We start from the raw sequence: 13,962 nt of genomic DNA, 5'->3' as shown, positions 1-13,962 counted from the left end.
TCCAATGCTTCCCACAGTTGTGTCAAGTTGGCTGGATGAGTTTTGGGTGGTGGACCATTCTTGATACACACGGGAAACTGTTTGTGAAAAACCCAGCAGCTTTGCAGTTCTTGACACACTCAACACTGCGCCTGGCACCTACTACCATACCGTGTTCAAAGACTCTTAAATATTTAGTCTTGCTCATTCACCCTCTGAATAGCACACATTCCCGATCCATGTCTCAAGGCTTAAAAATCCTTATTTAACCTGTCTTCTCACCTTCATCTACACTGATTGAAGTGGATTTAACAAGTGACATCAATAAGGGGTCATAACTTTCTTTCCGGATTCACCTGGTCAGTGTCATGGAAGAGCAGGTGTTCCTAATGTTTTGTGCACTCAGTGAACAATGGATTTATACTTCAGTCCAGTTGGTGGGGGTATTGCCCCATTATTGGATGCTAACCGCCGTTAAACCCCATCGAAGAAGAAGGTGTATCGTCATACGGTCTATGAATGTTGTTGTACTTTGTTAAAAATGTAACAATCGCTGTTGATAATTAACTACCAAATACAAGATGTGGCAGCCAGATCCTTTCCATAATGAGTTGGTATCTATTATGGATGAATTAATGATGTCGTTTGAGGATGAAATTGACAAATGTATGGCGGTCTCAGTCTTTTCTACACAACACAGCACAGGCATTGTCGATGCAGGAAAGACAGGGGAGTCCAAGTTGGAGGTAAAAGTAAGTGGCTAACTTTACTTTTACAAATAAAATGTTTAATAATCCATCCAACATCACTACTTCCTATGATTTGCAGTGTTAAATGACACTAATACAATCAACGTGCAAATCGTTGTGGAAATCTGTTGCAGTCCAAGTCGACTACAAAGCCCACAATGCAATGCTCTCTCTGGGCTGGCTAGTTAGGTAGCCAAACACAATTACCAGCATGTGAAGTAGTTAGCTAGTAGTAAAATCGTCTAAACACACTGCACTATCAATTTAGGGGTCTACAATCAGACCATGTTCAATTTGCAGTTAATCTCTGAGGCAGACAATGCAAAGTACAGACGTTGCTATGGCACCAACGGACCTTTCCCACAGACACAAAGGGCGCATTGCATGATGGTAGTTACTAATTTGGTACGCTGTTTAGATAGAACACATCAAATGGTCCGTTCGTAAATTCGCTCTGGCTATCTACTCTGATTTCAGAGCACTCATCGGAGTGTGACAGAGTGCAGAATAACGGATGAATTTACGAATGATCAACACCGCTTGAATATGGCCAGTGTTAGTAAACCACGGCGGAAAAGCGTAATTAAATTGTTGCTAGCTGTACAGTTAGTCACCAATGCTCTGGATAACATGAAAATAGCCTAACCAGCTCTGCTAGGGCGAGTAAAATTACGAAGGCCCAGAGCCCACTCCAGATTGAATTTACGAACACACCCTAAGCAAAATATATATAATTTGTTTTAACGATATAAATAGATGGGTGTGTTCTAGACACTACCCTTACCATACATTGGCTGGTTTGGCGATCTGGAGTGCATGTAATTATTTAAGAGTTATAAAATGTGATTGTTTGTTATCCTTTATCTCCAGTGGTGAGAACGGACCACTTAGAAGTTAAATTATGGAGAAAATAGTTATTTTACTCACTCATAGAAAATATACTAACGTAAACTCGTACATCGCCTTGGTCCGTACAATTGCCCTTATTTTAGCTCCCCCAAAAAGTAATACTTCCAGATCAACTGTAATGTCAATACCATTGTAAAGCACAATTTCTACCCCTTCCAACAGAAGCAATTACATGACCTAACACTGTCCGTTTCTGCATAATTCAAGCAGGCAATGAGCCCGTAGGGTCTTTTTAAAAATGGCGGGTGGGGAAGCGAAACTAATGCGTGATAGTGAGAAGGAGAGATGTCGTGTGGGGAAAATTGCTTTTTTTCACTCGATCTGTCCAACTTATCACCTTATCGCCTCTAAAATGTAAATAAAACACTATAAAGAGTTTATATAATGTGTCATTACATACCTATTTGAAGGTTTGTGTCGAATTTGAATCGTTTTTTTTGGGCGGTACTAAAGTGATCTTACAAGTAAACAGCGGCTTTGAGAATGATGATCGCATGCAATGATGACGCAAAAAACAACTAGGTATCCCCTTACCCCGTCACTGTCCATTTCTTGTTTTTAAAGGATGAGAGAAGTGCTACACCTGGTGGAGAGAGATTTTAAGACAGAAATATATGCTTTATGCGTGCTGTACGTTACGACATGACACGTCTAGATGTAACGGAGGGTCCATTTTTTTCAACATTTCTCCAATACTATAGCGCCATTACCATGTCGATCAACGCTTGAAGAGAAACTTAGTTCACACCCCCGATTTTGAAGTCAACACAGTCGCTACAGTCCCATTAGTTTTCTTTGTAGCCTCGTTTGAATGTTGCGGTTGCGCACATTTGCACGGAATGGGGTGAGTTTACGTTACTATCCTCAAATTGACAGGACTTTCATTTCTGGGGGTGGATTATCCCTTTAACGTATGAGCTAATTCGTTTTCTATCCATAGTTAAACAGCTTGAAAACAGGTTGTTGTGGAATGAAAAATATATCTATATATGTTTTCTTGTTCTAGGTCCAGTTGAAATGTGTGATGAAACAGTTCGTGACAAAGACTATTATCAAAATCAACCACTTGATCTCCAAAGGTACTGCAGCTCTGTGTTCAAAGATATGCCAGAGTCAAAGTGAGGTTAAATCTCTGAAAGTTAAGCTATTGGAGATGACTGACGGTAAGGAGATACCTGAAAAGACAGTGGGAAGAACCCCACAGACATTGGAAGAGCAGGAATGGACGGGATTACCATATTCACCGGAGTTTGCAGAGGATTTGGAGGTATGTTATATTTAACACGTTTGTGTAGATTCCTTGTCAATCTTTGGCTTATTGGCGAAATCAGTAAATCAATCAAACCTTTTAATGCAATTGCAGACAGAAGTTGACAACGGAAACACGGCACGTATGTTTCAGAGTAAGTTCTGCAAAATAAAACAGGTCAAAGTTGCTTTAATATACGTGCAGTCAACCCCTAGTGATGTAACTGCCTATGTCAACACCTTCTACTCATGAGACCAAGCCCATGCATATACAGTTATACAAACTTGCAGGAGAAAACAATAGTCCAGTGTTTTCTAAGGGCTCAGCAGTAATTTTCCATTCCCGTGTGGCTTACAGTGGTATGTCTAACTTGTCTCTTATCTATTTACTCCCCTGCAGGGGTCTGTGTCTATGTATCTCTTTTAGCCTTGAGGCGCTTTATCACAGACACCCTGTTTTGACCGCAATGGCTCTCACATCTGCTCATAACGTTTCTTATAAGAGGCAGAGACTAGAAAATAATCTTATAATGCATATATTGCTAATCTGTGGTCCAGAAACCTATACATGTAGTGGGGAGGGTCTTATAGCCCTTTCCCTTCTATGAATACAACATAAGCATAATCAATTATTATAATACATCAATCATTTGGTGCAGCCCCTATCATGACCCCAAGGTGACCCCCATCATTTGCATGAATTATGCAGTCCAGGGGGCTGACGTTATCAGTGGGCATGAGCCCTTTACTGTTATTATCCTTGAATACCTGGACTGACATGTACTGCCATTGTACCATTGAGCAAGGCACTTAACTCCATAACCTGAACCAGGGGTGCTGCTCTGTGACTGTGTGTGTGTATGTTGGAGATCCAATCAATTTTTTTTCTCCCAGGTTGAAGTGCCAACTCCCATTGATGAGGCTGACAAGACTACAAATTGCAAGGAGACCACGATCAGAGTTAAAACCATAGAGATGAAACAATGCTTTATATCTCTGGCAAAATTACCTTCCTCACTCACTAAGTCTAACAAACAGGGGCCAAATACAGCCAAACAAGAAGCAAGTAGGCCAACAGACAGAGAGGCAGAAAGCAGGCCTACAGACATTCAGGCCCTAAGTACAGATGCACAAAGTCTCAGTGGGGATTCTGTGCTATCCACTATACCCAGGAGGGAAAAGAAAAGAACAGAAGCACCCATGGTGGCACAATCAGACGGAAGTAAGGAGAACGCAGATGATGACCAATGGGAGGAGGAGAATGCTAATGCCGGACAAACCTCGAGTGACGAATCTCTTCACAACAGAAAGCCAAGGCCAAACAGGAAACAACATAAGACTACCAACACCCGGAAAGAGTACCTCTGTCCGGACTGCGGTAAGGTTTTTAAGAAATTATGTAATTTTAAACAGCATCAACGGACTCACACAGGAGAGAGACCTTATTGTTGTGAATTATGTGGGAAATGTTTCCCGACTGCTTGGAAGCTCAGAAATCACCAATTGGTGGTCCACAGGAGAGAGAAGCCGCTTGAATGCCCAACATGTGGGAAGTGCTTTGCAACAAAGAGTTATTTGGACAAACATGCAAGCGTTCATTCAACAGAGAAACCGTTCCGATGCCTCGTGTGTCAGAAGTATTTTAAAAGTAAAAATGGCCTCAAGGAACATACAATATTGCACAATTCAAATTCAAACTCATATGCTTGTGACAAATGTCCAAAAACCTTCGTAAAGCTGAAATACCTCAAGAATCACCAGCTAACTCACAGCGGAGGAGGAGCTCACCGTTGCGAATTGTGTGGAAAAGGTTTCAAGTCTCCTTCCGAACTCAAACAGCACCAAGCATCAGTCCATAGGGGAGAGAAACCGTTCCAATGTCCAACATGTGGGAAGTGCTTCGGAAAAAAAGAAAATTTGAAAATTCACGCAAGTGTTCATTCAGAAGAGAGAGCATTCCAGTGCTCTCAGTGTCGGATGTGTTTCAAAACCAAGTATACGCTTAGCGACCATAAGAAGACTCACACGGACTCCAAGCCGTATGCTTGCGGCAAATGCCCAATGACCTTCATTCGGTCAAGGTACCTAAAGATGCATCAAGCCTCGCACCTGACCAGCAAGCCGTTAGCGTGCAGCTACTGTGGGAAAGGCTTCAAAGGTGAACGTGAGCGCAAGAGACATGAACGCACACACACCGAAGAACCCCCTTATACCTGTGACGAATGTGGCAAGGGTTTCTATAAACACGAATCGTTAAAAGTCCATTTGGCCTTGCACACCGGAGAGAAGCCGTTCACCTGTGATTACTGCAGTAAAACCTTTGCTCTGGCGTCCTACCTTAAAACCCATGTAGCAAAATTTCACTCTGTGACCGAACTCCACGCCTGTGGGAAATGTGGCAAAAAATATAAGGATATCATACATTTCAGAAGCCATATGGTTCAGGGTTGTTGAGAGGAGGCTGCTGTATTGGTTTGTTTGACTTGAAACAATTTATCTTTCTAATATTGGAGGGAATCTAATACCCCTTCCTAAACGAAGCCCCTGGGAGGACGCAGGTTAAAGGCACAACTTGTAACTTTCGTTCTGACAATGCTTTGACATTCATTGTTATTTTGGAATTGTGATTAAAGTTGTAATATGTTCCTGTCATACTACATTCATGCATGTTTACTTTTTAAATCGGTATACTACCATTAAACCTTTCTATATGATAGAGAACAGAAGCAGCTAACATGACCCCCATTTTCTCCAAAACACATTACAATAGATGCAGGATACTTGTCCACGTCATTAAGCATGTATTTAATGTAGCAAAAATGACTAACTAATTTTCGACCAAATGAGCAGTTACTGTCTTTTTGCTTGGTAGGGCAGTGTACCACACAGGTTTTGAAATTATGTTGATAAATGTCAGATAAGGCTTAATGATAGTCACTCCAAACCAATAATAATAATAATAATAGGGCCTATCACCCAGTCACTACTCAACCACGACTCAAACCCTCAAGAAGTTTATTTCACAATAATACATTGAGCAGACATACACCCTCCCTGAATGAACACATCTCCATGTTTAGAAGATATGCAGGGATGGTTTTAGTGATGTGAAACAGTTGTTGCAGATAGAAATAGAATGAATAGAGCTGACACAATTCCTTATTCTACCAATCATGTCTGTCCGACATGATACATTTCTGAATCTGAACGTTCTATATCAACATCCTTCTGAACAGGCCCCAGTTGTGGCTAATGGAGCACGTGGTTGGGTCAGGGGTTTTCACATGACCACGTGACCTCGCCAGGTAAAACTCAGTCTGCAGACCTTACAACAAGATCCCTGAACTTTCTTCCTCTCTTGCACTATCCACTGGTGCACACCAGGGGGCGGTGTATATACTTCCAACCTCTTACATTCTATGTAGGTATTACGTTCACTCAGAAAGATCAGTGTTACAGTATTATACAACGGAACAATTGATATAGAAAACAGAACGATATTGCTACTCTCCTAAAGAAGTACATGTGCATTAAAACAACAAAGTTCCACACATGAATCCCATACATACAGTACATACCAGGGAACTACAATAAGCCATTTACTGGAATACGGCGTGAAAGAAACCCACTTATAGAGATGTAGGTCGATAGCATGTCTGCGGCTGAAATGGCATCCTATGCCGATATGGTGCACTTATTTTGACCAGGGGCTATGTAGGGGATAGGGTGCCATTTCGGATGCACTCAATGAATTATAATACAGTAGAATCAGACATAATAATACTTCATATTGGCCTACAAAGCAAAGGCTCTTTTAACTGTATGTATACAAACATAGGCATATAACAGTTTGATTGTCTGGTGTAAGAAAATAGAACAATGCTTTTACATCCTCAGTTTTAGTAGACTTTCACATAGGATCTCTCTGTTGTGTAAAACATTTCATATCAAAGCTGTTTTAACCTCTTGTCTAAAAAGCAGTGGTGTAAACTACTTAAGTAAAAAATACTTTAAAGTACTACTTAAGTAGTTTTTTGGGTATCTGTAGTTTACTATTTATATTTGACTACTTTTAGTTCACTACATTCCGTAAGAAAATAATGTACTTTTTACTCCATACAATTTCCCTGACACCCAAAAGTACTCTTCACATTTTGAACATTTAGCCAGACAGGAAAATGGTCCAATTCACACACTTATCAAGGGAACATCCCTGGTATCGCTACTGCCTTTGATCTGGCAAACTCACAAAAAAATATTTGTTTGTAAATTATGTCTGAGTGTTGGAGTGTGCCCCTGTCTATCAGTACATAAAAATAAAAAAACAAGCAAATCGTGTCATGTTTGCTTAATATAAGACATTTGAAATGAGTAATACTTTTAATTTTGATACTTAAGTATAAAAAAATAAATGGAATTGCTAAAATGTACTTAAGTATATTTAAAACCAAATACTGTTACTCAAATAGTATTTTACTGGGTGAATTTCACTTGAGTAATCTTTACTTTACTTAAGTTTGACAATTGGGTACTTTTTCCACAGCTAAAATGCAGTCTCATTGGCTTTTGGCATCAAAGACTATAGCGATTTCAAAGTGTTGTTGTTTGTGCACATCGAGGTTCATGGCAAGGAGGAGTATATCTAAATAAACCCCTGCCACACTTAAAGTTAGAAAGATGGACTAAATTTTAGGGTGAACAGATCCGTCGTATGTGTTGTATCCCCTCATCCAGAGGAAAGGAGGGTGAAAGTTCACCTACACATGGATTCTTTCAAACGGGCAAGCGCTATTGGTGCTTCTGCTGAATGCCTCTTCGCTGAGTTCAGTTAGGAGTCACTGCATTTGATGATATTCAAATCTTGTTTCTCGGTTACAGTGTCCTGTCATCAAGTCTTAATACAAATAAATGTAAAAAAATAAGTCTTTTTAGGGTACAAAATCATGTAAAAGTCCTCTTGATGCTTCCTGTAGTGATCGTTATTGCTGTGATATTATATACAGTAAAATATTATGACTACTTCGGTCTATGTGCAACCTGACATTCATAAGCTTTTCATTTGTCCAGCTCCTCTCCTGTGAAACGTATGTGTTACTTATTTGTATCTCTACACCAATCAGAAGCGTTATCTGTTCACCAATAAGAACCTTTACCTGTTGATCAAAAATGTCTGAGAGCTCGAGGCGAAGGCAAGGGATGTTCTAGAAGTGAAAAGGAGGTAAACTGGCTGCCACCGGGGTATGCCACCACACCGGCAAGCGCCTATCCCAAAGTCACGACCAAACCTTGTCGTATAGTGCGTCACCAGCTCTTGCCCGGACCCATCTATACAATCTGGGCCTTATGGATGAGGGAGGCGTGTGGGGATGTGATGCCGTTGGGCCGGGGTTTGGGTCTCAGCGTTCCGTTGTTCTGCTGGAAGTGATGGTTGTGTCCACGTTCCGCGTCTGAGATCTGAGAACTGTTGTCCTGGTCCTCTGACCTCCCCTGATCTAAACGACTCATCCTGGAGCTTGTCCCCCGCTCTCCTTCCACACTTTCACCCTCCTCCTGTTCGTCGTCTGTGACAGGAGGGTAGCTGCAGCTGAGAGGGGAGTTCCGTGCATGTAAACCCCCCTCTGTTGGGATGATGACGCTGCCGTTCAGGGACCTCAGCAGCTTGGTGGACTGTTCCATTGGGAAGGGAGAGGGTTGGATTGGCAGGTGGAGACGGGTTCCCTGTGAGTCAAACAGAGACAAGGGGTAACCATGTGGTTAGAGAGAGGAAATAAATAACTAGGGCTAATTTGAGTATCACTATTAGCAACCTATACTAAACCTATGCGTTTAAAAGGTTCTAATTTTCATAGCAATTTACAAGAAAGTGAGTATGCAATTCTTGATTCCTCATGCCTCTCACACACACTTACCAAAGACATAGTGCTATTCCGTACGTATGACTCCACCCTAAGTCTGTTTTCCTCCTCTCTGTCCATGGCTCTGTTCTCCCTCCCTCGTCGTGAAGAGTTGTTCAGAACAGGTCGACCCAGGTAGTCTAGTCCACCTCCCCCTACCAGAGTAGAGCGACTGTCCCTGATGCGCCCTGGATCCTGGGTGTGAAGGAAAGAGAGATGGAGAGAGAAAAAGTGAGCTTTAAACACATCACACATTTTGCACTGAAAAGAAAAGAAATGTATGGCGGTCTCAGTCTTTTCTACACAACACAGCACAGGCATTGTCGATGCAGGAAAGACAGGGGAGTCCAAGTTGGAGGTAAAAGTAAGTGGCTAACTTTACTTTTACAAATAAAATGTTTAATAATCCATCCAACATCACTACTTCCTATGATTTGCAGTGTTAAATGACACTAATACAATCAACGTGCAAATCGTTGTGGAAATCTGTTGCAGTCCAAGTCGACTACAAAGCCCACAATGCAATGCTCTCTCTGGGCTGGCTAGTTAGGTAGCCAAACACAATTACCAGCATGTGAAGTAGTTAGCTAGTAGTAAAATCGTCTAAACACACTGCACTATCAATTTAGGGGTCTACAATCAGACCATGTTCAATTTGCAGTTAATCTCTGAGGCAGACAATGCAAAGTACAGACGTTGCTATGGCACCAACGGACCTTTCCCACAGACACAAAGGGCGCATTGCATGATGGTAGTTACTAATTTGGTACGCTGTTTAGATAGAACACATCAAATGGTCCGTTCGTAAATTCGCTCTGGCTATCTACTCTGATTTCAGAGCACTCATCGGAGTGTGACAGAGTGCAGAATAACGGATGAATTTACGAATGATCAACACCGCTTGAATATGGCCAGTGTTAGTAAACCACGGCGGAAAAGCGTAATTAAATTGTTGCTAGCTGTACAGTTAGTCACCAATGCTCTGGATAACATGAAAATAGCCTAACCAGCTCTGCTAGGGCGAGTAAAATTACGAAGGCCCAGAGCCCACTCCAGATTGAATTTACGAACACACCCTAAGCAAAATATATATAATTTGTTTTAACGATATAAATAGATGGGTGTGTTCTAGACACTACCCTTACCATACATTGGCTGGTTTGGCGATCTGGAGTGCATGTAATTATTTAAGAGTTATAAAATGTGATTGTTTGTTATCCTTTATCTCCAGTGGTGAGAACGGACCACTTAGAAGTTAAATTATGGAGAAAATAGTTATTTTACTCACTCATAGAAAATATACTAACGTAAACTCGTACATCGCCTTGGTCCGTACAATTGCCCTTATTTTAGCTCCCCCAAAAAGTAATACTTCCAGATCAACTGTAATGTCAATACCATTGTAAAGCACAATTTCTACCCCTTCCAACAGAAGCAATTACATGACCTAACACTGTCCGTTTCTGCATAATTCAAGCAGGCAATGAGCCCGTAGGGTCTTTTTAAAAATGGCGGGTGGGGAAGCGAAACTAATGCGTGATAGTGAGAAGGAGAGATGTCGTGTGGGGAAAATTGCTTTTTTTCACTCGATCTGTCCAACTTATCACCTTATCGCCTCTAAAATGTAAATAAAACACTATAAAGAGTTTATATAATGTGTCATTACATACCTATTTGAAGGTTTGTGTCGAATTTGAATCGTTTTTTTTGGGCGGTACTAAAGTGATCTTACAAGTAAACAGCGGCTTTGAGAATGATGATCGCATGCAATGATGACGCAAAAAACAACTAGGTATCCCCTTACCCCGTCACTGTCCATTTCTTGTTTTTAAAGGATGAGAGAAGTGCTACACCTGGTGGAGAGAGATTTTAAGACAGAAATATATGCTTTATGCGTGCTGTACGTTACGACATGACACGTCTAGATGTAACGGAGGGTCCATTTTTTTCAACATTTCTCCAATACTATAGCGCCATTACCATGTCGATCAACGCTTGAAGAGAAACTTAGTTCACACCCCCGATTTTGAAGTCAACACAGTCGCTACAGTCCCATTAGTTTTCTTTGTAGCCTCGTTTGAATGTTGCGGTTGCGCACATTTGCACGGAATGGGGTGAGTTTACGTTACTATCCTCAAATTGACAGGACTTTCATTTCTGGGGGTGGATTATCCCTTTAACGTATGAGCTAATTCGTTTTCTATCCATAGTTAAACAGCTTGAAAACAGGTTGTTGTGGAATGAAAAATATATCTATATATGTTTTCTTGTTCTAGGTCCAGTTGAAATGTGTGATGAAACAGTTCGTGACAAAGACTATTATCAAAATCAACCACTTGATCTCCAAAGGTACTGCAGCTCTGTGTTCAAAGATATGCCAGAGTCAAAGTGAGGTTAAATCTCTGAAAGTTAAGCTATTGGAGATGACTGACGGTAAGGAGATACCTGAAAAGACAGTGGGAAGAACCCCACAGACATTGGAAGAGCAGGAATGGACGGGATTACCATATTCACCGGAGTTTGCAGAGGATTTGGAGGTATGTTATATTTAACACGTTTGTGTAGGTTCCTTGTCAATCTTTGGCTTATTGGCGAAATCAGTAAATCAATCAAACCTTTTAATGCAATTGCAGACAGAAGTTGACAACGGAAACACGGCACGTATGTTTCAGAGTAAGTTCTGCAAAATAAAACAGGTCAAAGTTGCTTTAATATACGTGCAGTCAACCCCTAGTGATGTAACTGCCTATGTCAACACCTTCTACTCATGAGACCAAGCCCATGCATATACAGTTATACAAACTTGCAGGAGAAAACAATAGTCCAGTGTTTTCTAAGGGCTCAGCAGTAATTTTCCATTCCCGTGTGGCTTACAGTGGTATGTCTAACTTGTCTCTTATCTATTTACTCCCCTGCAGGGGTCTGTGTCTATGTATCTCTTTTAGCCTTGAGGCGCTTTATCACAGACACCCTGTTTTGACCGCAATGGCTCTCACATCTGCTCATAACGTTTCTTATAAGAGGCAGAGACTAGAAAATAATCTTATAATGCATATATTGCTAATCTGTGGTCCAGAAACCTATACATGTAGTGGGGAGGGTCTTATAGCCCTTTCCCTTCTATGAATACAACATAAGCATAATCAATTATTATAATACATCAATCATTTGGTGCAGCCCCTATCATGACCCCAAGGTGACCCCCATCATTTGCATGAATTATGCAGTCCAGGGGGCTGACGTTATCAGTGGGCATGAGCCCTTTACTGTTATTATCCTTGAATACCTGGACTGACATGTACTGCCATTGTACCATTGAGCAAGGCACTTAACTCCATAACCTGAACCAGGGGTGCTGCTCTGTGACTGTGTGTGTGTATGTTGGAGATCCAATCAATTTTTTTTCTCCCAGGTTGAAGTGCCAACTCCCATTGATGAGGCTGACAAGACTACAAATTGCAAGGAGACCACGATCAGAGTTAAAACCATAGAGATGAAACAATGCTTTATATCTCTGGCAAAATTACCTTCCTCACTCACTAAGTCTAACAAACAGGGGCCAAATACAGCCAAACAAGAAGCAAGTAGGCCAACAGACAGAGAGGCAGAAAGCAGGCCTACAGACATTCAGGCCCTAAGTACAGATGCACAAAGTCTCAGTGGGGATTCTGTGCTATCCACTATACCCAGGAGGGAAAAGAAAAGAACAGAAGCACCCATGGTGGCACAATCAGACGGAAGTAAGGAGAACGCAGATGATGACCAATGGGAGGAGGAGAATGCTAATGCCGGACAAACCTCGAGTGACGAATCTCTTCACAACAGAAAGCCAAGGCCAAACAGGAAACAACATAAGACTACCAACACCCGGAAAGAGTACCTCTGTCCGGACTGCGGTAAGGTTTTTAAGAAATTATGTAATTTTAAACAGCATCAACGGACTCACACAGGAGAGAGACCTTATTGTTGTGAATTATGTGGGAAATGTTTCCCGACTGCTTGGAAGCTCAGAAATCACCAATTGGTGGTCCACAGGAGAGAGAAGCCGCTTGAATGCCCAACATGTGGGAAGTGCTTTGCAACAAAGAGTTATTTGGACAAACATGCAAGCGTTCATTCAACAGAGAAACCGTTCCGATGCCTCGTGTGTCAGAAGTATTTTAAAAGTAAAAATGGCCTCAAGGAACATACAATATTGCACAATTCAAATTCAAACTCATATGCTTGTGACAAATGTCCAAAAACCTTCGTAAAGCTGAAATACCTCAAGAATCACCAGCTAACTCACAGCGGAGGAGGAGCTCACCGTTGCGAATTGTGTGGAAAAGGTTTCAAGTCTCCTTCCGAACTCAAACAGCACCAAGCATCAGTCCATAGGGGAGAGAAACCGTTCCAATGTCCAACATGTGGGAAGTGCTTCGGAAAAAAAGAAAATTTGAAAATTCACGCAAGTGTTCATTCAGAAGAGAGAGCATTCCAGTGCTCTCAGTGTCGGATGTGTTTCAAAACCAAGTATACGCTTAGCGACCATAAGAAGACTCACACGGACTCCAAGCCGTATGCTTGCGGCAAATGCCCAATGACCTTCATTCGGTCAAGGTACCTAAAGATGCATCAAGCCTCGCACCTGACCAGCAAGCCGTTAGCGTGCAGCTACTGTGGGAAAGGCTTCAAAGGTGAACGTGAGCGCAAGAGACATGAACGCACACACACCGAAGAACCCCCTTATACCTGTGACGAATGTGGCAAGGGTTTCTATAAACACGAATCGTTAAAAGTCCATTTGGCCTTGCACACCGGAGAGAAGCCGTTCACCTGTGATTACTGCAGTAAAACCTTTGCTCTGGCGTCCTACCTTAAAACCCATGTAGCAAAATTTCACTCTGTGACCGAACTCCACGCCTGTGGGAAATGTGGCAAAAAATATAAGGATATCATACATTTCAGAAGCCATATGGTTCAGGGTTGTTGAGAGGAGGCTGCTGTATTGGTTTGTTTGACTTGAAACAATTTATCTTTCTAATATTGGAGGGAATCTAATACCCCTTCCTAAACGAAGCCCCTGGGAGGACGCAGGTTAAAGGCACAACTTGTAACTTTCGTTCTGACAATGCTTTGACATTCATTGTTATTTTGGAATTGTGATTAAAGTTGTAATATGTTCCTGTCATACTACATTCATG

The 13,962-nt window shown here is 41.6% G+C and overlaps 2 protein-coding genes and 1 pseudogene across 2 annotated transcripts; 2 read left to right on the top strand and 1 right to left on the bottom strand.

The window, feature by feature from the left end:
* Window positions 1-446: 446 nt before the first annotated feature.
* LOC110500561 (uncharacterized) lies at window positions 447-5,542 on the top strand. The gene is made up of 3 exons (XM_021577972.3): window positions 447-731; window positions 2,644-2,904; window positions 3,780-5,542. The coding sequence occupies exons 1-3, from the start codon at window positions 561-563 to the stop codon at window positions 5,337-5,339; spliced, it is 1,992 nt and encodes a 663-aa protein (XP_021433647.2). The 5' UTR covers window positions 447-560; the 3' UTR covers window positions 5,340-5,542.
* A 344-nt stretch (window positions 5,543-5,886) lies between these two features.
* On the bottom strand, window positions 5,887-8,989 carry LOC149973245 (uncharacterized). Its single transcript, XM_090214641.1, has 2 exons — window positions 8,795-8,989; window positions 5,887-8,603 (listed from the first exon to the last, which is right to left on the bottom strand). The coding sequence occupies exons 1-2, from the start codon at window positions 8,858-8,860 to the stop codon at window positions 8,211-8,213; spliced, it is 459 nt and encodes a 152-aa protein (XP_090070767.1). The 5' UTR covers window positions 8,861-8,989; the 3' UTR covers window positions 5,887-8,210.
* A 6-nt stretch (window positions 8,990-8,995) lies between these two features.
* LOC149973244 (uncharacterized) lies at window positions 8,996-13,954 on the top strand (annotated as a pseudogene).
* The last annotated feature ends 8 nt before the right edge of the window (window positions 13,955-13,962 follow it).

The sequence above is a fragment of the Oncorhynchus mykiss genome, chromosome 21, assembly GCF_057628025.1.
Source record: "Oncorhynchus mykiss isolate SJ-2025 chromosome 21, ASM5762802v1, whole genome shotgun sequence".
NCBI classification, from domain to species: Eukaryota; Metazoa; Chordata; class Actinopteri; order Salmoniformes; family Salmonidae; genus Oncorhynchus; species Oncorhynchus mykiss.
This window is presented reverse-complemented; position numbering and strand designations above follow the sequence as displayed.

Excerpts from the sequence above, each read along its gene's own strand:
- LOC110500561 (XM_021577972.3), top strand. The coding sequence starts at position 561 with ATGTGGCAGCCAGATCCTTTCCATAATGAGTTGGTATCTATTATGGAT. Across the intron at positions 732-2,643 it reads AGTCCAAGTTGGAGGTAAAA|GTCCAGTTGAAATGTGTGAT; the intron begins GTAAGTGGCTAA and ends TTCTTGTTCTAG. Across the intron at positions 2,905-3,779 it reads AGTTTGCAGAGGATTTGGAG|GTTGAAGTGCCAACTCCCAT; the intron begins GTATGTTATATT and ends TTTTTCTCCCAG.
- LOC149973245 (XM_090214641.1), bottom strand. The coding sequence starts at position 8,860 with ATGGACAGAGAGGAGGAAAACAGACTTAGGGTGGAGTCATACGTACGG. Across the intron at positions 8,604-8,794 it reads GGAATAGCACTATGTCTTTG|GGAACCCGTCTCCACCTGCC; the intron begins GTAAGTGTGTGT and ends TTTGACTCACAG.